This window comes from Ambystoma mexicanum, chromosome 12, assembly GCF_040938575.1.
Source record: "Ambystoma mexicanum isolate Mex_15411 chromosome 12, UKY_AmexF1_1, whole genome shotgun sequence".
NCBI classification, from domain to species: domain Eukaryota; kingdom Metazoa; phylum Chordata; class Amphibia; order Caudata; family Ambystomatidae; genus Ambystoma; species Ambystoma mexicanum.
The window spans coordinates 249,702,287-249,725,824 of NC_090936.1; the positions used below are offsets into that span (position 1 = coordinate 249,702,287).

General features: G+C 47.3%; 1 protein-coding gene across 10 annotated transcripts in view; it reads right to left on the minus strand.

Annotated features, from left to right (window-relative positions):
* Window positions 1–375: 375 nt before the first annotated feature.
* The window catches only part of LMO3 (LIM domain only 3), a 188,355-nt gene continuing 165,192 nt past the window's right edge, over window positions 376–23,538 (minus strand). For all 10 annotated transcript variants that reach the window (XM_069628387.1, XM_069628386.1, XM_069628389.1 and 7 more), the window contains exon 4: window positions 376–1,038. In XM_069628387.1, coding sequence (XP_069484488.1) covers window positions 933–1,038 — 106 coding nt within the window. In that variant the 3' untranslated portion in view covers window positions 376–932. The remainder of the gene's footprint in view (window positions 1,039–23,538) is intronic.

The following is a 23,538-nucleotide window of genomic DNA, read 5'->3' on the forward strand; positions in this document are numbered from 1 at the left end:
GTGTCGTTAATAGCCAAAACTAAAAAGAAGATGCACTCTCGGCTGACGGAATCTTCTGCATCGTCCATGACATTTACAGTGAAGCAAGATGTGGGCCATAAAACCCGAATCAGATTCTGCAAAGGTGTTGAACCTGGAACATTTAGCCCCCGAAGAAGTATCGCTAAACATCTTGGAGAGGCAGAGTAAAGCTACAGTTAAAGTAAAAAAAATGAAAAGAAAAAAGCCCAGTAATGTTTTAGTGGCTGAAGGCATATAAAATACTTATTTTCACATCTGGTAACACTCATGTCAATGCTACTGAGGGACAAGCCAGAGGACAAATTACAGTTTGCCCAAAAGTGAATCAGAGCCAACATATACACAACAAAACAATGATTTTGCTTCCAAGTTTTTAATGTAATGCAAAAGTTGTAATAGTTTTCATAGATAATTTATAGCTTTATGGTTTGGTATAATTGACAGGATTTGCTCTTCAGTTTTTACTAGAAAGTTACAGCTCATTTAAAATAGCTGGTAAGTACAGAAAGCATAAATATACAATAGGTTTAAACACGGATTGTACTAAATGCAACAATACAAAGAAGCAACCAAGCACACAAATCGTAACACAATAAAACTGTATTACGTTTGTGCTTCGAATATTACAATACATTATGTACAATAGTAGTCCAAAATAAACATCTCATGCCAAATGGACACATAAAAATTAAACAATAGCAGGCAAAAAAATTCAGCATTATGTACAGCACCCTTCAGAAACATTCAGCTCTGATCTTGGGCGAGAGTCCACCTTTCTGGCCGTACAAGTCCCCCAGTGTCTCCCTGTCTCGGCTACTCTGCAAGTACCTTTTGTCAATTCTTATATACACACATGTGGAGCAAAAGATAAAAGAATGTAGTGCTTTGTGGTATGACATGTGGTTCGCTTCTCAGCGAACTTGAGGAGCATATCCTTCTTTCATTAAACCTTCTTCGTAGTCCGTCTGGCACAGGATCATGTTGTTCTTCAGGAAAAACTTGTCTCCCACACAAAACCTGAGACAAAACAACAAAAAATATTGAACAAGGAAATTGTTTTTATTTGCGATATAGTTCGTTAAACAACAACGGCAATGAATACAATTACATTTTACAAAATATCTAGAAGGAAAATGCGATCACGGTTTTAACTGTCCATTTTGCGTTCATACATTTAAATCTGTTTTGGCATTCATTTTCATGAAAGGTTTATTGATATGCCGTATGGTTTATACATCCTGCCAAACTTTACAGGGGTGCAGTTATTCCAGCAGATGTATGTAAGGGTCTCTGATGGCGTTACAAGCGTTCGGGTCTCATTTATCCAGCCCTGACCGCCAACAGAACCATAACTGACAACCAGGCTTGCGTCACCACCAGCACCTTTACAGGGTACTAATTGTTTTAGGTACACACCTTTTTACATTGTGGCACTTGTCTGGAATTGTAAGCATGGTCAACATGCATCAGCAGGCAAAGTATCATTGACACCAAGGTCAGGACTTGGAAAACTGCTCCAGAGGATATGGGGCTAGCTAGCATCAATAGGTAGACTAGGACACTTTACATAGAATCACATGGTCACACCAAAACAATAGATCTAAGGAAGGCTCTGTTAAAAAAAAAAATTCTATACTGCACCAAATACCCATCTTAGTGGCCTCAACGCTTCAAAGGTTACCTGGGGGTTGGCACCTACTGGCCCCACCAGGGGCATCTATGGTCTGGCTGAATTGTCGTGCACCAACCCATCACAAACCATCTTCTCCCTTTGAACAGCTGGTTTCTGTACCCTACTCCCCGACTGCTTCCCTTCACTTTCCTTGAGAAAGATTTCTGGCAACACAGAGGTGGCTGGCAATTAACCAACAGGCATCTGAGACTTTCAATTTGTAGGTTTCAGTTAAAAAAGTAGAGATGGAAGGTGAAAGAAGAGATGGTTGCCAAAGCAAGTGGCAAGCAGCCAGTCCCTACATATTTAGACCCCACATCACAGGGGGGGGTCCTCGACGCAAACTCACATTTTCATTAATGGATCTAAACAGCAGTCACTGAAAGATTCCCATTTCTGTTCTAGAATATAAAAAAAATATAGGATAGAAGCACTCGGTAAAGCATGAGAGTTTCTATTTTAAGATCATTACTACTGTCAGGTTTCTTGGACACCCAGCAGCATTGTTATTTTCCCAGAAAGTTAACTGCAAATGGGAACAGAGGAAGGCAGCGCAGCTCAGAGTAAATCACATTGTGAATTAGTATTTATGTATTTGAAGAAGGTTACAGGAAGCAAATGCATTTGTCGTCACAAAAATGCCAACATAGGTTAATGCATAGTTAACAGAGCAGAGGACGTGTCCGCTACAATTGGGAAGATTGAGTGATTCAAAGTCCAGATGATGCGGGGGCTGGTGGAAACAGGCATCAGGGACGAAAACAGGATGTAGTAGTAACAAAGGAACAGGAAGGTGGAGGAATTTGTAGGTTAAAAAAGGATGGATGGGGGATAGGTGTGGTAGGATAGACCAAGGTGAAAGGGAAAGTGGAAAGATGGGTGAGGGAGGGAACAAAGTATTCTAGGATGCCAGTTCATCAGCAAGGAGGAGGGCTTTGAGGTTGGTTTTGAATGAAGGCAAAGTGGTAGTGGTGCAGAGAGTGAAGGGGAGAACATTCCAAAGTAGGGGCACAACGAGAGTGAGAACGGAAATGAGAGGGGTCACAAGAAGTGTCTAGGAGACGGGCCGGTGTTCTAAGGGAACGACAGGGTGAGTAGAGCGCGAGAAAAGCAGAAAGGTGGTGAGGAGGGGCAAGTCCATGAATTGCTTAAAAAAATATAATGAGTAGAAGCTTGTATTTGGCCCTTGTTTCATTGAGAGCCAGACGATCTGGCAACAGGCCGAGAAGGCAGAAGAAAAGCAAGGAAGGTCACGGAAAGTACGGATAACTATGTTTATGAGTTCATCCAGACATGTAAAAGCGTAATAAGAAGGTCACAGAGGAGAGCGGAATAGAGGTCAGAACGAGAAAGGACAAGGGAGGAGATGAGCTGTTCAGTAGTTTTAAAGGGACGATGATGTATTTTTCTGATATTAAGAAGGTTGAGTCAAGCGGCTGTGGCAGATCTGAAGATGAACAGAGAAGTTGTGTCAAGGGTCAAGACTGCTCCCAGGTTGCGAACAGAAGAGTAGGCAAGTGGCTCAGGAGAGGAGAGGCAGAGAGATTGTTTTGAGGGGAAATAGATCATTTCAGTTTTTGTTGGGCATGAGTGAGTGGGAAGTCAGCCAATGCTTGATGGCAGAGAGACAGTTGGTGATTTTAGATAGGTTTGTCCAACAGAGAGTGAAATGAGAAGATGATGTGTGTGTCATATGCAAAGAGCTGGTAGGTGAAGCTGAAGTCCGAGATAAGGACGCCAAGAGCAAAGGTATAAGGAAAGGAGGAGAAGACCAAGGACGTAATCCTACGGTACGCCAACCGTAAGAGGGGTGGGTGGAGAGATTAGGTTGTTCCAGGAGACTTGGAAGTGATGGGGGTCAGATAGGAGGCAAACCAGGCTAGGGGCTTATCTCGATGCCAAGAAAAGATAGGATCGAGAGAAGGCCAGAATGGTTGAGAGTGTCAAATGCAGCAGAACGGTCTATAAGAATGAGGATTGTGATCCACCAGGGGGCGCTGAGATGTGTTGATGCATCTCCGCTCGTCTCCCCAATAGGGCGCTGATCGAGGGACCTGAGCCCCCCCGACCCCCCTGGAACGAGACACCGACACCCCCCCCCGTAAGAAGGTGCCGGGCACCCCCAGCCCAAATTTGAAACCTGAGGGTGGAACGGAGCCGGAGTTCTGTCCTAGCGAACTCCGAGGGCGCGAGGCCCCTCCTCCCTGCGGCTCGGCGGCTCCGTGGAAAGTAGCAGAGAGCCCGGGACTTGCTAAGGGACTCCGGCCTTGACCGACGGCGGCTCGCGGCGACGAAACGGTCCGTGAGGTGGACCACGGAGCGGGAGAAGGAGGCGCCGCAGCAGGTCAAGGGAACCCCCCAGCCGGGAGTCTGCAGCGGATCGGCACCAGGAGTGCGCAGAGTCTGGTGAGCCCGCGTGGGGCGAACACGATTGGCTTGGGTGTGGCCCCCCCGAGGTAAGGAGACCCACCCCGGGGCTGGGCACCCTCCGGGGGTAATAACAACCCAAAAGGGGGTAGGAGGAGAGAAGCCAGGGAAAGCCCACACTAGCCCCGGAGGCACCCCGAGCCCTAGAGGTGCACGGGGCTCAACCGAGGGCACCTACCCCCCGCAAACGCCGCAGAAGGACAGACCGCTGACACACATCAGGTCACGGCCCCCAACTACGGGGGAAATAAAAAAAAAAAAAACATAAATAAAAAAAAATTATATAAAACAAGGAAAATCTGGGAAAGGAAGACCCCCGCCCACGACGGAGGAATTGCCTGGGGCTCCAGCCCCCCCACAACCGTGACCCCACCCCCGGCCGCAGAGCTGCCAGGGGCCCCCGCTCCCCCCAGGAAGCCGAGGAGACAAGCAGGCCCCGTAGGCCACAACCACACGGTGGCAGACACCGGGGAGCGGGAGTGCCCAGGGAGGGCCTATGACCTGGAGGGAAACACTGCAGAGGTTTCGGCGCCCGTCCCTCGAGCCCCCTTCTGCCCCTGAAATGGCCGCCCAAACGCAACAAGAAGCGACAGAGGCAAACTCAGTCTCCAGGGGTATGGCGGCCCTGCTTGATGAAATTAGAGGATTCCGCGCAGATATCACCCTTAGGCTGGACACCCTAGACAAAAATGTGGACAATATAGAAGACAGGGTGCAGGCACTGGAGAACAATACGTCTTCGAGTGACATTTTCGAGACCCAATTTGACATGCGCCTGTCGGAGCTTGAAAGAGGAGAAGAGAAATGCTCACTAAAAATGGACGACCTGGAAAACAGGGAAAGGCGCTGCAACTTACGTTTCCTAGGCTTCCCGGAACATGATGGTGAAACCCAGGCAGACATTGTCAAGGCAGTCAACGCGGTGGTGGGGGTACTTTTTGACGGAGCTAATACTAACGAACCCACTATAGACAGGGCCCATAGAGCTGGGGCAGCCTCCAGAGGCCCCAGATCCGTCTTGGTCCGCTTCCACTACTTTTCAGAAAAAAGTAGGATCCTTGAACTGGCTCGTAAGAAGGGCCCGGTGGAATGGGAGGGGGCCCAGATCTCGGTATACCAGGACTTGTCGGCCTTCACTCTGGCGAGACGCCGCCTCTGTTCCCCCCTGACGAAAATGCTCCAAGCCAAGGGAGTCCGATACAGGTGGGGGTATCCTTTTTCCCTATCTTTCGAGTTGGAGGGATATAAGTATACCCTGATCACCGAGGATGACATCCAAAGAGTGACGGGCGAACTCCTAGATAGTTCGGGTTTGGAACGGGGAGACCGGGAGCGTGCCCCGATGGGCCCAAAAAAGAACAACGCTCCGAAGGAGAGGCGTAGAGTACGAGGCCAAAGGAAATTTAGGAGAGTGGCTCCGGCGTCGCCGGATCCTCATAATGGCTGAAACAAAACACTGGAATCCGATGAAAATTTTATCCACTTGACGTTACAAAGGGGGGAAGTTGTTAACTTTTACGTTTTTGCATTAATCCCGGAGAGGGGAGGGGGGGGGGGGGCTCGAATGGGTGTTTATAAAGAGGTACCGAGCCCGGAGGGGGGAGACATGGTTGGCCGGTTGTGTGACCTTGGGACGATGCCTCAACACAACCAGGCGATCTGGGGGGAGGGGGGTGGGGGGAGAGATGAGGGGAAGTTGGGACGGTTGGGGTTTTGTTATAGTATGCCAAAGTTTGGGGACTTGATCGCACCCTGGGGACAATTACCAGCCCTCTGTAGGGTGCGGAAACATTTAGGGAGTAACGACGCTTGCATCCTTGAATTCGGAGTTATGTGTTTCAAAACGTGTCCTAATGGATGAGTCACTTCAATCCTTGTCAGTGGGGTCTTTAAATGTTCGGGGGCTCAACTCTCCCACCAAGAGGTCGCTGCTCATGCGGGAATTCACGAGGTCGAAACTACAGTTCCTCTTTGTGCAAGAGACCCACTGGGTTCGGGGGAGGGAGCCCAAGCTCAAGGCTAAAAACATAGATCAGGTATTCTCGGCCTCGACCCAGTCCAAGAAGAGGGGAGTAGCTTTGCTGGTGTCCCCCGAGGCTCACTTTGGGTTTAAGGTTGCACAGACCGACCCAGAGGGTCGGTATCTCATGGTTAAAGGGGATGTGCGGGGACGATTGTTCACCTTGGTCTGCTTATACGCCCCAAATGAGTCGCAGGACGTCTTCTGGGAATGCATGAAGGGGACAATAATGGCATTCGCGGAGGGCACCCTCCTGGTGGGAGGGGACTTTAACATGGTGCTGTGTCCCGAAAGGGATAGAAAATCTGTGAACCCTTGCCCCAACATCCGGCTCCACAAAAAATTGGCATCTGCCTTCCAGGAAGTGAATGGGGAATTGGGGTTGTGTGACACGAGTGTACCCAAGCAAGGTCTGAACCCCGATTACACTTTCTACTCCAAGCCTCATGATGTTTTTTCGCGCATAGACTATATTCTGGTAGATGCATCTATGCGGGGAGAGATCACCAGCGCTGGTGTGGAAACCGTCCCCTGGACGGACCATGACATGGTCAAGATTAGGATTGGCCTCCCCCCTGCCCCTGCAGCCAGCTCCCGGTGGAGTTGTAACGACCTCCTTCTTCACGACAAGGAGACGCGCCAAACCCTCCTGACAGCCATAGAAGATTATTTCTCCCTGAACGACAACGGGGAGGTAGGCACTATGGGAGTATGGGAGGCATTTAAGGCAACTATCAGAGGTACCCTGATTGGCATCGGGGCGGGGAAGAAAAGGGAGAGGGACCGGGAAGAGAGACCTGAAAACCAAGATAGAGGCCATACAACCAGGTGGTAAACTGAAAACACAGATGTTTCCTGGGCAGTGGGAGGAATTACAGAAGCTGCGCACTAGATTGGCTCACCTTCAAGTAGGGCAAATGGAAAGGAAGCTCTCTTTTCTGAAACAAAAATATATGGAGAAAGGGGAAAAGGCCGACAAGATACTCGCCTGGAGACTCCGCGAACTTAGGAATAGCAGGAGAGTGAATTCAATCCGCTCTGCGGACGGTAACTCGACTGCAAGGGACTCCAAAATAGCTGAACAATTTAGGCTATATTATGAAAATGTATACTGCTCAGAATACAAGGGGGATGGGATTGACGTTGATAGGTTCCTGGATTCCCTCCCTGTCCCGGGCCTGCTGCCAGACAAAGCCGACACCTTGGAAGTAATTGACACTATCTCCTCCTTGAAAAGTGGTACGGCCCCGGGGGACAACGGCTTCTCAGTTAAATTCTATAAGACCTATAGATCCACACTCGCCCCTTTCTGGCCAAACTGTTCAACAGCACACTTAGCCAGGGGTCCCTCCCACCCACAATGAGGTCAGCCTTAATAGTGGTCTTACCTAAAGAGGGCAAGGACCCAGCCTTATGCCAGTCTTATCGGCCCATATCGCTCCTGAACACTGACGTCAAAATATTGGCGAAACTTCTGGCGAACAGATTGGCAAAATTCCTTCCAACCCTGGTGCATGGAGATCAAGTGGGCTTTATCCCGGGGCGCCAGGGGTCAGACAACATCAGAAAAACCCTCTGCCTTATGCACGAGGCAACCGAGCAGGGAGTGGAGGGGTACCTCCTTTCACTCGACTCAGAAAAAGCCTTCGACCGGGTCGAGTGGGCTTACATGATCAAGGTCCTTAGGAAAATGGGATTGGGAGATAATTTTTGTAGGTGGGTCGCAGCACTATACAACTCGCCCACGGCGAGAGTGTTGGTTAATGGGGGTACGTCCGAGCCCTTTTCCCTTTCCCGAGGCACCCAGCAAGGCTGTCCCCTCTCCTATATGCCTTGGCCATGGAACCCCTGGCTATAGCGGTTAGGAACGACCCGGAAATTGTGGGTATACGGTGTGGTGAGTGCGAGTTTAAGCTCTCCCTATTCGCAGACGACATACTAGGCTACCTGACCCGCATCCAAAAATCCCTACCGAGGCCGTTTGATCTTATGCGCTTATTTGGCTCCTTTTCGGGACTGAGAATAAACACATCCAAATCAAGCATCATGCCAATGGGCCCAGGGGAACAAGAAATTGAGAATAAAACTGACATTCAGGGGGTTAGAATCGAGCGAGAATCCACTAGATATCTGGGCACCATCATCCCCAGGGATCTGTCACAGCTATACCAACGGAATTTCCCTGAAATCCTTGCCCGGGTCACTAGCGATCTCAAAAGATGGGCCCCCCTTACACTCTCCTGGTTGGGACGTATGGTTTCGGTTAAAATGAACATTCTGCCACGCCTTCTCTAGCTCTTCTCCGCTCTCCCTGTCGTGATTCCCGAAGCCTTTTTCGAGCTGCTCCAGTCCCGTGTCCTCCACTTCATTTGGAATGGCAAAAGACCCAGGGTTAAAACCTCCACTCTGACCCTCCCAAAATCCCATGGTGGCTTTGGACTCCCCGATTTTAGGCTTTACTATAAAGCAGCCCAGCTCAGGGTGATGTTGGAACACATGCGGGACGATATGCGTACATTTTGGACGTATATCGAAGACATCCACGCACATCCGAGGAAGGTCAGGGACTATCTCTGGGCCCCTCCCAGGTCAATCCCCCCACAACTCAAGACACATCCTACCTTAGCAGTCCTTTGGACGCTGTGGAAACCCAACAAAGCCAATAATTTGATATCTACATGGCCTTCTCCTCTGGCATCACTCTGGGGGCCCCCCCATCGATCTGGACATGAGGGGCTTTTGGGACACCCAGGCATGGTCTGACATGGGACTGGAAAGAGTCTCTCAGCTTACACGAGAAGAGGGCTTCATCGAATATGACAGTTTGACGGAGGCTCTGGTGGATAGGCCCCCTACGGTTTTTGAATTTCTGCGGATGAAGGGGATACTTACCCAATCAAGGTGGTCCGAACAGCTTAGTCGCCCCCTCACCCCATTCGAACTTATTCTGGCCAAAAGTAGATCTCGCAAAGGTTCGCTATCTAAGTTCTATAGTGTGCTGATTACAGCGGACCTAGAAGGCAGACAACCCTTCAAGCGCATATGGGAAGAGAGGATGGGCATGTTAATAGATGATCACACCTGGAGTGCGGTTTTTAAGTGCATTTTCACGGGCTCCCTATACACAGCAGCTATGGAACACAACTTTAAAATCCTCCATTCATGGCATCGCCCCCCGGCTCTGTTGTCAAGAATGTACCGGGATGTTTCCCCCCTCTGCCCCAGAGGATGCCACCAACGGGGAACCTGGTTTCATATGTGGTGGAGTTGCCCGTCCATATAGATATACTGGGCGGAGCTTCTTAGCTGGATCAAAGATATCTAGGGTTATGGACCAGCTTTGCACCCGCTGGAAATCCTACTGGGCTCCCCCACGCCTGAATCGGAGGGGAATGGCTTCCCCAAGGTCATCAGCGCTATGTTGCGGGCAGGGAGACTGGCGCTTGCGCAAAAATGGAAGAGTGTCCTGGCCCCCTCCAAGGAGGAATGGCTCTGCAAGCTTAGGGTGATTTTCAGTTACGAAAAACTCTCGGCAATAGCAAACGATACCATGTCTGATTTTGTCCAAGAATGGACAACAGTGCTGCTGCACGATGACTATTACTATGCGATTGTAGAGGGGTGATCGAACAAATGTTTAAGCCAAAGGTTAAATTGCGCGAATCCCCACGCTCCTTGGGGGGTTGGACTTGCCCCGGCCTACCCGCTTCATAGTATTACCCCACTGTTTCAAGGTTCACGTTTTTCTGTCAAATGCTAAGCAAGTGTTCTTCCCTATGCTCAAGGTATATGCATTATCCCTAAAGTTGGCGCGACAAATGTTTGGGGGGAGGGATGGGGAGGGGGGAATAGGGGTTGGGAGTTAATCAGAAAATGTTCCTGACAATGCGATTACTTCTGCATTTATTGCGGGTGGGATAGGCCTGTTGTGTATGTTGTCAATAAAAACAAAAATTTAAAAAAAAAAGAATGAGGATTGTAGAGAGTTAGCTTTAAAGCCAGAAGAGATGTAGTTGTTGACATTGAGTAGAGTAGTTTCGGTGAAGTGCAGAGGACGGAAGACTGATCAGAGAAAGAGCCTGAGGTTGTTGAGATCGATGCAGCAAGTCCGTTGAATACAACATTCTCAATTGTATAGCAGTGAGGTAGGAGAGAGACAGGGCAGAGGTTTGCTGGGCAGATGGGATCAAGGTCAGGTTTCTTAAAGATGGCGATGACAGTTGAAGACTTGTACAGGTCTGGAAAAGTGGCATGGTTTAGAGGGAAGAAAGTAGTGGAGCAACATTTGGGGCTATGGGCTTGACCAGGTGGGGTGATACAGGGTCATTAGGGGCGTACTATGGATTTCTCTCGAGGAGGGTAAGAATGTCTTCTGAATTTGTGGGGGGGGTGAATAACAACATGTTAGCAGGAGGTGGGTGCGGAGAAACGCGCTTGCCACGGTAGTATGCAGACCCTACACCTTTCGGCATGTAGGATATTTCACAAAAGAGAAACTGCTTTTGCAAAAGCATTCGGGCAGATTCTCAATTGTATGTCAGTCAGCCTGCACAGATAGTGCAGCACTTGTCTGTGGCTTGCGCACAAGCAAGTGGACAAAATCTTTAGGCTAATGGCCTTCTATTGACAATTGCTATGTTGCGAGTGGTCCTCTCTGAATGAATTGTACACACGGACCCATACATCTTAGTCGGCTAAGAAGAATGTTGCATGCATGTGCCGTGAGAGGATGACCAACAAGAATGGCTTCTGTAATATCAATATTGTTTTTCAGGAAAGGTTCTATAAGACAATTTTACATAGGCAGGAAATCAAGATTTGGAATAGTCTAAAAACAAGTTTCTTGCTCCAAAAATAAATCTCACCCAGTCAATATACTTGCACAGAACTAGATGCATGCACAACAACAAGGTAATACTGAAAGCTCACATGTTATGGCTAGGGGATCCCATTATGGCAGTGCCTGGCAAATGCCTATGTAAATGCCAAACCTGTGGTCTTTGCCAATGCTTGTTGTATTTGTAGGTCAACGAGAAATTAGTTGCTTGATTAAATTCAGTATTGCACAGTTTTCCATAGCCAGCTTAAATAGTTTCATTTGAAAATCATAAGTGCATTTTGGTTGGGCTTTTGTGGATTGCGGTATGGAGCACAGTCATTCTAATGATGTACATTTGCATTACACATTCTATCAACGCAATTAAGTCAAGATGCATAGTTGGATTGATATTCACCCAGGACCAAGCTAGCGCAGTAATCTAGTTTGCTAATGAGCAGGGTGGAGAGTTTGGTTTGAGTGATGAGTTAAGTGCAAATGTATAGTCCTGATCTGAAGGTTGATCCGGGCCACAGTGGCAGTGATAAACTGACGGTTTAATTTTGCTGTCAAAGGACACCAAGGTTGCAAGCATTGAGTGATGGCGTGAGGAGGTCAGTAGGCAAGATGTGGTGGGTGGGAGAAGTCAGGGGAAATGGCAGGTTGGAGTGACCCTGGAACCAGGGAAAAGAGTACTCAATTTTTCACTGGATGGCTTTCCTATTTGAAGATAGATGGGGGATACAGTTCGTGAAACGTGGCAAGATGTTGGGGGTGTTAAGAAGGGAGAAGAGAAGACCTAGCTATGGTCTGCAAAGATGTAGTAATAGATGTTGGAGGGGCTGTGTTGCCCTTGGGAGGTGGTGGAGAGGAGCGAGTGGGCCCAGGACAGATTGTTGAGATGCCCACTAGGTGTGTGCCAAGAGCTGTTAGAGTCCCAGGAAATGAAGGAGGAGCTGCCAGTGAGATCGATTCCCTTAAAGCCAAATGAGAAAAGTGTTTGAAGGAGGGTGGGATGAACTACAGGATCACTGGTGACCGAGATTAAGTAAGAGTACAATAAAGAGGTAGGTGTGGTGAAGTTTTGATTAAATAATTACTGCAAAACCCAGATTGGGGTCAACCGGATATTGAATGTATCCAAGTAGTGATGGCATGGTTGAAAACTACTTGGTGTTGAGGCAAGAGAGATGGGTCAATGAAAGGAGGGATTGGCGTGGTGAAGGGGGTGTTGAGTCAATGGCATATGCTAGCTTAAACTACAGACCATTTAAGATCTGCTCTCACCCAAATACGAGGATATGCATTTCTGGAATTGGCAGTAGAAACAGGGAACATAATATGGTGTTTGTCCAATTGCCATTTTGCCTGTTGCGGCCTGCTTTCAGGTCAACTAGCTTTGCATTAACCAAGGTGAGCACATAGCATGGACATCACGTTTCCTTTAGACTTTGTATCGTCAAGCCATTTTACTCAAATAAAATATATTAGACCTATAGCAGTGCAAAGATCCATGCTGCCCACTACCTCCCTTGGTAGGCGGTGGAGAGGAGCGAGTGGGCCCAAGACAGATTGTTGAGATGCCCACTAGGTGAGTTCCAAGAGCTGTATACTGTATACCTCCAGTATATTGTAGGTGTTTGGTCTCTTCTCTGCCGACACATCTCCTTCGATACCGACCCCAACCCCTAGCCCTCCATTATCAGTGCCTCTCGCACATGCTGGAGTAGTCAATGATCATCTGAAAAAGTGTGCTTCAACTATTGGTTTTAGGATAATTTAATGATCATCCAACTACTTTAATAAAACACATGTGGTAATGGACAGACTACTGAAGTCCAAGGATACCCAATAATGCATGTGAATGTTGTGAAAATGCAATAACATTGTCCGCACTACTCCCATATAACTGCAATTCTATCACAGATTTAATTAATGCAGCACATCCTTGCACAACATGCTTACGAGCGCTAGACCAATTGAAGAGGAGCAGTTTAGTCATTGAATGCAAGTTCTTAAGGAAGGTAAATACCAGCTCGTTAAGCAAACTTGTTAAGTGCATATTGTTAAGACGGATTTCTGAACTCTGTCCTGGTGGCGCAGAAGTTCAGAAGGCCAACCTAATTACTTGGAACAGGGTAACCTCTGGACGAGCCAGACCAATCAAGGTAGCGATCGCGGCGGTCAAGACTAGGTCTCAAGAGGGGTGAGGGTGACTGAAAGCCCGCAATGAGCACACAAAGCAAGATCACTTACAAACTACTCCAAACAGGTGTTATATAAAAAATATATACACATTTATTTTAAGGCCTTTAAAACAATGACCGTAGCGAGAAAATCACAATATCACAATATTAAACCAACACATACCATATCAACACAATATATATACACAAATACGACAGTCGCAAGCGTTATATGCACGAAATGTGTAGTCCACCTAAAAGGGAGGGAAAACAGGCAGTGCGAAATAATGCTTAGACCCAGTTCACCTTCAGAGGCACCTAACTAGATGGAAGTCCGAGCCCTGCGAAGAGTGGAGCCTTGTGCTCAAAAGTACCTGCACGCGCTGGTGCCAACGGGCAAAAGGAGAAGCTCTTCGAGGGAAATCAGGCAGTTCAGTTTAGTGCACAAAAGAAGAAGAACAAGTTCCGTGACTCAAGCGCAGCCTCCACAGTGGGCAGAAGCAGAGCGCGAGTACGGAAAAGGGTGCTGTTTTACACAGCGGGGAAAAGCAATGGGCTCCTGCAGGAGGGCGACCAGATCCTAGCTATGCTACTCGCCGGTCCCCGATGCAAGCAGACCCAGGCTTCTCCGCGTCAGTTTCAGCAGCTGGCAGGTTCAGAAGAGCAGGGAACGCCTCGTCGTCGTGTTGACTAAAAAGACGTCCCAATCGAAGAAACCTGCACAGTTTGTTACCACAGCAGGGCAACGGAGCGGCTGTGTGTATCTGAGCCAAATGTACACTACTCACTTCAGACCTGGGAACGCCAAGTGTACGAAGCGTGTGAGAGTGACAAGGACTCGAAATACTACACAACCTGGCGGCGGTTACAGAGCAAGACTCCCGTGTAAGCTAGTCAGTCAGCTGGATGGCCCAGAGACACTTCCGAAGGCTTACTGGCAGGAGATGGTGAAGATGCCGAGAATAGCTGTTCCCGCTATTCCAAAGGGTCGAAGTACCAGTACAGGCCTTCTGGTTCGATCAAAGGTGAAAAGGGTTTCACAAGCTGACAGCAGTGCAGAGGAGAAGTCCTTCAGCGGGTCACCAGCGATTCCTCGGTCCAGCCTCTTGGTTGCAGGATACTTGGCTCCTGTATTCCTTCGTTCGTGAGAACTCAGGAGATCGACATGGTAGTGGTGTTTCCAGCCCCCTCTTATCCACGGTTCCCTTCGCGCCAAAACGGAGGGGACCCAATGGGAGATCCGCTCATCAACACTCACACCATTCGTGGACCAATCACGGACCACGGTGGTCCCAGGCATTCACACCACCCTAGACTCTCTGGCACCCAGGATGTGTATTGGGACCAGACATCCCAGCCCACATCCTGGAGGCACACACAAGACATGTAGAAGCCCGCGAAAGCATCCGTGTTTCGCGGGAAAGTACATGCCCAAATAAGGAAGGCCCCGGGTCGGCTTGACCTGGGGAAGGTGAAGGGAGCAAGACAGTCAGCGGACAGGACAAAGGAGCCTCGTGGTCTGGCCATTTTGGGAGCCAGGCCACCATTTTGGGTTAAGCACAGAAAACGCGCTTAGAACGCCAAAAGGAGCTCAAAATACAAAGAAACGATCGCTGCCACCATTCCCGTCCCTGAATCACTTGCACCGATCAAATACAATCCTAAACGAGTATCTAGGGCCTGTAGAAGGCTAGAGACCCAAGAGAGCTGTAACTTAGCTTACAGTGCCCTCTTGTGTCATGTTGCACGAAAGCCGCAACATGATAAAAGAAACTACGGGAAACAGCGTTCCCCGGTACTGACTGTCTTAAGGGCATGTCAGTTTCCCCATAAGAAAGGAGCGAAAGCCCAGAGGAGTGCGGCAGAAGGCTGCACTTCTCTGGCAAAGTCAAGAACAAGGTGAAAAACAGCAAAAAGTTTAGGGGTTGCCACATGGAAGGAAAATTACCTACAATTACGAAATCTTTCCTAACACATATCACCATATATCAATATTTAAGAACTTGCATACGTTTCAAATGATTGTGTTCTCAAAAGCAATGCTCGTGTTGACAGTCAATGGCAATGAACCCCGCCCGGTGTGGCGCCTGCCAGTGTTCACCAACTAAAGGCCTCAGGACTTACTGGCCATTTAAGCTGACAGTGCGAACACTCCTTGTGTAAAGTGTTTGGAAATGAAGCCCTCATGACAGTTCCTACTTGGAGCAGGTCAGAATTAGTCAAATCTTTTAGAAAGATTTGCCAATCCCGTTGCTCATTCAGGCCCAGCGACAGAAAATTGCAAGTTCCAGATCTGCCATTTTTATTCTTAAAGCCTTCTGGAGTTTTTGAAGCAACAAAGAGGGATGCATGCTTTATTCAATGCCTATTGACCACACTCCAAACTAGTCTTTTTTATGTAGTTGTGTCTTGGAAGGAACTAGGGAATCCCAAATAGCAGACTTGGTCCCATCACAATGAGGTAGCCCAGCCCAAACTGCTAGGCCTTAACCCTTCTGCACAAGACCTTATTAGGCATCATTAATGTGGCGAGGATGGTCACCACACCAGATTTCCATAAAGATTTCTCATTTTAGAAATGGTACACCAGGCAAACAAATGTTTTGGCATGTTACCAGAGAAATGGCACGGATGGTGGTTACGATTTATTCAGAACCTTTAGTTTTGTCACTTCTTCCATGAGGCATTCTATACGAGCCTTTTGTCTCGTTGTCTACGCATTCCAATGTGTAGTATTACCAGTGCATTCTGTAGTGAGGAACTCATTATTTCCATGCCAGTGTACTGCCTAGAAAGCCCCCATTTAGTAAGTCTTTGATAGAAACGAGTGTGTTCCACAAGCACTGCCCAAAGAAAACACCCAACAGTTTTTGTGGAGTTTGAAATGCTATTCACCAACAACTTCTGGCCCCGCTCGCAGCCCTCCGAGATAATGAGACTGGTCACGAGGTGGCTGGTTGGTGTCCCAACATTTGTTTTAATTAAGAAGAAATCCCATCACTGGAAGGCTAGAAGGTGGCGCAGTTCATTCCCTGCGACCCTCGTTCGACCAGAAGTGCAACATTCACCATTTTTCAAGATCATGGCGCAATCTGCATTTTCAATCAACGGTGCCAGCAGGCAGCAATCCCGAACAAAAATAAATTCCACGGATAAAGAGACCAATTTTCCCTTAAGAGCAAAACTAATTCCTTCCAATTCTCTTTATTACACCATATCCCCCTTTTCATCTCGCTAACAGAAGGGTACATTTCCAGAGCTACCCAGTTGGAAAATAAATGGCCTCGCTGTTTGCCTGGCATTCCACTCTTTACAAATGTAAATCAGCCTCACTGCTACTCCATTTAAAGCCCCAACTTCACAAAGAATTAAAGGGCTGCTTTCAATACGCAATTTAATCTGACAATTTGCCGGGCGATTTGTGTCTTGAACATCATTAGAAATTGACGGGTTGATGAAGAGGCGCCCGCCCTTCCCAAGGTCATTGCGGTCAACCGGTGTAATTGTCTGTCCTCACCAGGTTAACCACAGCAGACTGCGCCGATTGAAGGTTAAAGTGTTGCAATTAAATTCATATATGCCGCCATTCATGTCCGCATTTCAATTGAACCAACTTTATACAAAGTCGGCATTACTTCTTTTTTGACCCTGGCGGTGTCCAAGAGTCCACAGCGTGGACGTAATTGCACAGGAAATAAGACCTTATTCTGTTAGGCCTTTAAATCATGTAGTAAAGTGGTTAATTGACTATTGAGATCCAGTTTCCTCTCCCCACCACCTTTCTCGGCGATTCATTTGGGTACCCTTTTTGTGTTTAATTGGAATGCTTCTGCAGGAAAATCTCGCAATCTTATGTGGCTAGCCAATTTCTCTCCAACAAGGAAATACTACCCTGCTGTGAAATGGAGGCAGCTATGAGCTGCAGTGCATCTGGTTGGGTTCTAGTGCATTACGGGAAAATGGCAGTACCCAAATAAATAAGTCCCGAAAAGAAAACACCATTAATTGATCCCTTGTTGCTGTGCATCTAGTTCTGTGCAAGTACATTGACTGGGTGTGCTGGGGTAGATTTATTTTTAGAGCAAGAAACCTTTTAGGCTTTCTCCCAAATCTCTATTTCCTGCCTATGTGAAATTATCTTGGAGATGCTTCGCAAAATAGTGGGAGTACCCGGGCATATGATAGCAGTGCCTGGCAAACATTTTAAAACAAACAAGTTAAAATAGTTTGCTTTACCAATGCTCGTTCCTAACAGGACTTCAGAACAAGGACACATACTGCCTACAATCAAGTTGATGAAGGCACACAACACCATTATATGTATATCTGCAATTGAGCAATTAACTCTCAGAAGACTACTTGGATGAGGGGAAGGGGCTGCATTACTGGTGGGCTAATGCACCTGGGGCCATAGTTAGAAGACTGGGCAAATCAAGGGTGTTAACGAAGCCTCAGGGGCATTCTGAGAGTCCTATTGCCAGTAGTACCCCGGCATGTCGTACCGGGGTACTACATTTTCCTCAAGTCGAGAAACAGCACTGCAACAGTTTCTAGACTTGAGAAAAAAAAGCAAAAATTAAATGGCCACCAGGGATCCTGGACTACACGTAGTCCCTTCTACCTTTCGAGGAAATAACTCTGGGACTTGGCAGTGCTCAGAGCCTTCTCGGGCAGGTAATACCTGGGTGAGGGCCAATGAGCTTGCTTTTTTACAAGCTCATTGATCCTCGCCGGGTACTAATTTGAAATAACACTAGTAGGAACATACAGCACAAGGTCGGATGTTACAGGCAACAAGCCCTGAGCCGGGGCGGAGGGGTCAGCCTTTTTCAGCATTACCACGTTAAAATTCCCCCCGGGGCCCATAACGAAGGCCAGAAGCATTACCTGATGCGGTATTGCCCCGCAGGCGAGAGGCCTATTGCCACTAATACCCCGGTCCATTGGACCAGGGTACTGAAGGCATATTTTTTCGGTTGAGAGACGCTTTGCATTTCGCGACTGGAACAAAAAAAAAATTATGTCTGCCGCGGACCGGGTAACGTAGTCCGTTTTGCCTTTCCGTGGCGGCCATAGGAAAGAAAGAAAATGGCTGCCATGGAACAGGAGAAGGGAGTATGTAGTCCCTTCCCCCTTTCCATGGCAGCCATTCAAACAAATGAAAAAAAAGTAAAAAAAAACAAATGGCAACCATGGAAAGGGAGAAGGGGGACTACGTGTAGTACCTTCTCCCTTTCCATGGCAGCAGAACAGGAGAATGCGATATGCAGAGGACCGGCGTGAGGAACACGCTTCGACGTGAGGGATAACTGGCAGGTAAGGCTTGAAAAATAACCAATCGGTTTGTGGATAAGAAGTTAAGTATAGCACGATGGGTACTAATGCTTGATAAAATAGCTCAAAGTGATCCCAGCTGGATGTGGTTTGGAAGGGGCAGGTAGTGTATGGAAACAACCATAGGGATTAGCACGGCCAAGGGCAGTCAGTTTATTTATTGTGCCTTTGTATGGCGCCTATACAGCAGGAGTGTTGCCAGGTGCCACAAGACAAAAGGGGAGAGGGAACAAGTGATAATAGACAGCAAGAAATGGTCTTACTGGGCCTTGCGACATTCGGATTGTGCAAGTGCCGTAACAAAAGTGGAGTGGGGGAGGCCCCCAGTGCCGAGTCAGGGTGCAAGGGGAGCCTAAAGAGGGCAAGTTCAAGGGGTAAAAGTGCAAGGAGCATGGGTGGACCAGAGTGGTCAGGGAAGGGTGACTGCAGAAGACAGGTAGGAGAGCCTGGGCCCTGTAGGACTCCTAAGGGACCAGGCAGCCAGTCGTAGCAGTCAGGAGGCCTTAGCAGGGGCGGGTAGGGTAATGTGCGAGTAAATAATCAAACACCCACAAAGCGTGCGTCCCTCCGTGCATCCAATCTACCCTCCTAGCAGCAGTACTATGCAATTTTGCTTACATGTGCTGCTTTAGCATCACCGAATATCCAATACTAGTAAAATAATTAAAATGTGTATGGGAGCTGCAATATCATGGAAAGGCTTTGAATGATGTTACAGAAAAAAAATGGGGTTGTGAAGAGAGGAAACACACATACCCATCTTACCTCTTTACTCCCAAAAGCAGGAATGCAAGGCAAGTGGGGAAATTTGAATGGTAGCATGACTGATGTGTCTGGGGATGTGGGAAGGTGGCTTCTTGTAGAAAATAATGTTCATTTCTCAGTCAAGTTTGTTTGGGCATTAACAGCACAAAATGGAACACATTAACACTAAGAGCCCTCACTTCACATCATAATTCCAAACAAGTTGCACCATCAGGGTAATTTTAGGTTAGGCTTTTAAAGGCCAACCGGAAAGGTGAACATCTATTTGTATTGTACCCATAATCATGTATAAATGTCCATAGCGCTGGTATTTAAACTTTGACCATGGGTTCAATGCCCTCCTCCTTGCAAAAAGCAATACATATAACACCCCCCCTAAACCCCCCAGGATCTCAAATTATCGCTCTAGCTAGCGAGAACTCTTTGCAATTCTTCAAACTAGAACACGTCCACACCCCCCTAATGACAGCACATGGTGCGTCAATATGCAAAACGCATTGCTTGACAAACTTACCTCCCTACAGAAAAAGAGTTTACTCAAAAAGAAGACCATCACCCAGACTACCTTGGCCAGGACAGACCCACCTCAACCTGCCTTCAGGTTTTCCATGTCAAGCCAGTCTCAGAATCTGAACCTTGATCATCAAAGGCCTTACACCCTCCAGATTCCACAGAGACATCTGCCCAGGTACAGTGTTAAAGGACTGTGGCCCAGCACTGGCCCCCTTCATTATCTCATTAATCAATGCCCCTTTCGCTTCCTGCAAAGTCCCCACCAATCTCAGTCCTGTTTAAAATACTAGACAAAGCAGCTTTTATCCAAATTCAATCCTTCCTATAAACCAATAGCCTCTTGGGCCTAAAACAATCAGGGTTCAGACCAGGCCACTGTACAGGATTCGCACTACTGGATCTAAAAAACCAGATGGGCAAGGCCAAAAGATTCTGGCAAAGTATCCCTCCTACTATTATTGCACTTGTCAGCAGCCTTTGATCTTGTAGATCACAATATAGTCAGCATCTCACTTCAGCGACGTCTGCCTGGATCATTCATAATCTTCTTTGACCTAGCCTGAGCACCACCCACCCGAGCTTGTGTCCCCCAAGGCTCCTGTGTCTCACCAACATTATATAATATTTTCTGAAAACCTCCATTTGACATCCTAGATAACCTAAGGATCTCATACACAAACTAGACGGACGACACGCAAATACTTATTCCTATCACAGGCTACTACACTACTGACACCATTGTCCTGAACTCCACCTACCTCACGATCCAAACCTGGGTAGCGTTCAACATGCTTTGCCCCAACGTCAAAAAGGTCCAAAATCCTCCTAACAGGTTCCCAGACTTCTCTCAACAAACTTGACCCTAACTACAAGGCCTTCACCATTGACGGAATTTCTATCCCTGTATCCAGTGCGGTAAAAACTCTAGGTGAGTACCTAGATGCCACCTTGGCGAATAGGCAGATCAATGCCATTTCCTCACCCATGGCATATACCACAAAAAGTATCCATGCCTGTTCTATCGCCAGACAGTTGCCTCACAATTGCAAGGGTGCTAAGGGTCAAGACTGGATTATTGTAATGCCCTATTCACAGGTACATCTGTCCAAAATCTCAAATACAGATTATTCAAAATAATGCTCAGGGTAGCAATGAACATCCCTAGGCGTGAACATTTTCGGCGGCCAGGCAAAATGCTCACTGGCTACCCATTCAGCAGCTATCGTATTCAAAATTCTGCCTATAACACATACATTCATAGCCAACACAGCACCTAGATACCTCTCACAAAAAATACTAAAGCTCAATCAGCAAGATCCACACAAGCTCTCCTCACCAATTGCCTGATGAAGTACAGACTGAAAAGAGCTGGAGGTGCAAACTTCTGTGCCATCGCCACAGAACAAGGGCACCCTCCCCCACTAGCTCAGAGCTGAACAATCATATTCCCCCACATAAAAGGCTTCCGTTGTTTACGACCATTGTTGTACCATATGGTTTTATATTCATGTGACCAGCGCCCTGATGCCTAAGGGTTTGCCGTGCTCTACAAATGTTAAAATAAGTCAGACATTATATACTGTTCCAATAGACATACAAGGAATAAAAAAAAAAAAAGTTAGGTAACATCTCAAAAAAGGCAGTGTCCAACAAGGCGGACCTCCAAATGATCAGCTGATTCAAAGGTGTTACCCAGAGGCCAATAGAGAATAGGAGTACAGCCACAGACTTATTGGAAAGATGGGACATCTCTTCCAATTAGAAGCAAATGTCCCAAGGGAGGATATAGAGATGAGATATGGTTGATATAAAATTACTGGAGCCTCGATTGTTTGGGATGTGAAGGTGAATCAAGAAAGGAGACAAGATCAGCAGGCCGTTCTGAATGTGCACTACATAGAACAGAGGGTGAGGGACATAAGTTTTTCGGGTTATGGGCATCCATGTGAACACAGTAATGAGGGGCCAAAACATTAACATATCTCCACCTGCCAGTCAAAAGCATGAACATTTTCAATTAGACCTTTGCAAGGAAGGCATGGTATCAACACTAAGACAAGTGACCACAGTTCAAGGGTGTTTATTCAACTTCAAAAAGGGTTTGAGAAACGCCTATCATCTAATCCTGAATCTACAGATGGGAGCACGCTACGACCATCAAATGCAGTCCTAGTGGTGTCTTGTCAAAATAAAAGGGCCTATACTAATCAGTCTATTGACAATCCTTACCTCAAAATACAAATAGTGTGGGGAATAGCGTTATGAAAAAAATAACTAAGTGTTCAAAATAAAATGTCAGGATGTTCACGGGGTTGGCCTTCCTCACGTTTTCAGCACGGGACAAGGCAGTTCACACGAGTGTAGCACAGTCTCTTGCTTATTTAGCACGAGGATACAGTCCAATGATTAGCATCATGCCCTCCGATTCACAAGTCTCCTCAAAGTGTCTTCACTCAGAGGGCCTGATGCAACCAAATAAACACCAAGTTATTCTCTGCTTTAGATTTCCACGAATATTCACTTCAGGTGATTCACTATTCACCCCAGATCCCCCTCAGCCGGGCTCAGTCCCTTTTAATACAATTAGTCTCCCTCGGCCATGCTTGGACCAATTTCAATATACTTCACGTATCGAAGACTTACTAATCTGCACAGGTTTTGGCTTGACCCATTGCAGGACAACTTCGATTTCACAATTCTTTTCTATAACAGGTGTCTCCTTTTAGTTGGATACCTAACAGACTTTCGAATGTGCACCCATGCGATGCCGGACCACTGTCTACGGTACTGTATCTTAGCTACAAAGTTCTGTCACTCGCCGACTGAACATTTACATCACTTTCCACATTCACTTCATGCACTGTTCTCTTCAATTTCCTTTATGCAATGTTGCTGCATGCAACCTTAGTTTCCACACAGACCTGTCGTGTTGTATCAGTTTCCCCAACTCACTGGCTGTGCTGACTTCACTGGAGCAGTGTCAAGGACAGTAAAACAGCAGCAAATTAATCTCCCCTCCTCGACTATAGACACGGGGAGAGCCCCGGGTAACGCCGACACACAATGCAGGACTCTTCTGCTTGGATTCCAGGTCTTATTTTTCCTATTCTCGAAGTCTCATGAAAGATATGGTCTTTCGGAGAAAAGGTCAAGGGCACTTCCCTCCTTGCAATTCTCTTCAGTCGTGGGTCTTCCGCCTTGTATTAAACTGCCATTTTGGAACTGCCACCTTTGTGTGCTTTGCCTTGCTAAGAGTGTGCTTTTGCGCTCCGCCTTTTATCGTGCGTGATGGAAGTCAGGTGCGTGTGGGTAGTGATCAGTAATTGCCCAACCATGGTATTGGGATATGTCAGGTATCATCTGTTTTCTCTCACAGTGAGCTGTCTGTGAGAAAGTTTCTGTTGGGAAAGGGTGGTGGGGTTGTGTTCCTAGGTATCCTACATGGTAGGATGACGTAAAGGTGTTTCAGGGAAGGGGATGCGTCTCGCCATCCAGTGTCCCACTTCCACTCCTCGGAGACCCCTCATCCAGGTGATCCTCCTGCACTGGTCCTCCCCCAGGAACTGCATCCAAAAGCGATGACCGTGTCCTGGCCACCTGGATGACAGATCCCTGGGACTAGCGGGTGAGACACATGCAGATTTCGCACACCTTAAATTGCTTATTCAACACTAGGATTTCTCTGTTAATTTAAGCAAGGGATGCACCATTAGCTTTATAGACCATGCCTTTGGGCCATACCATGGCTTTTGGGTCTGTATACCAAGTTAAACGTCCTTGCTGC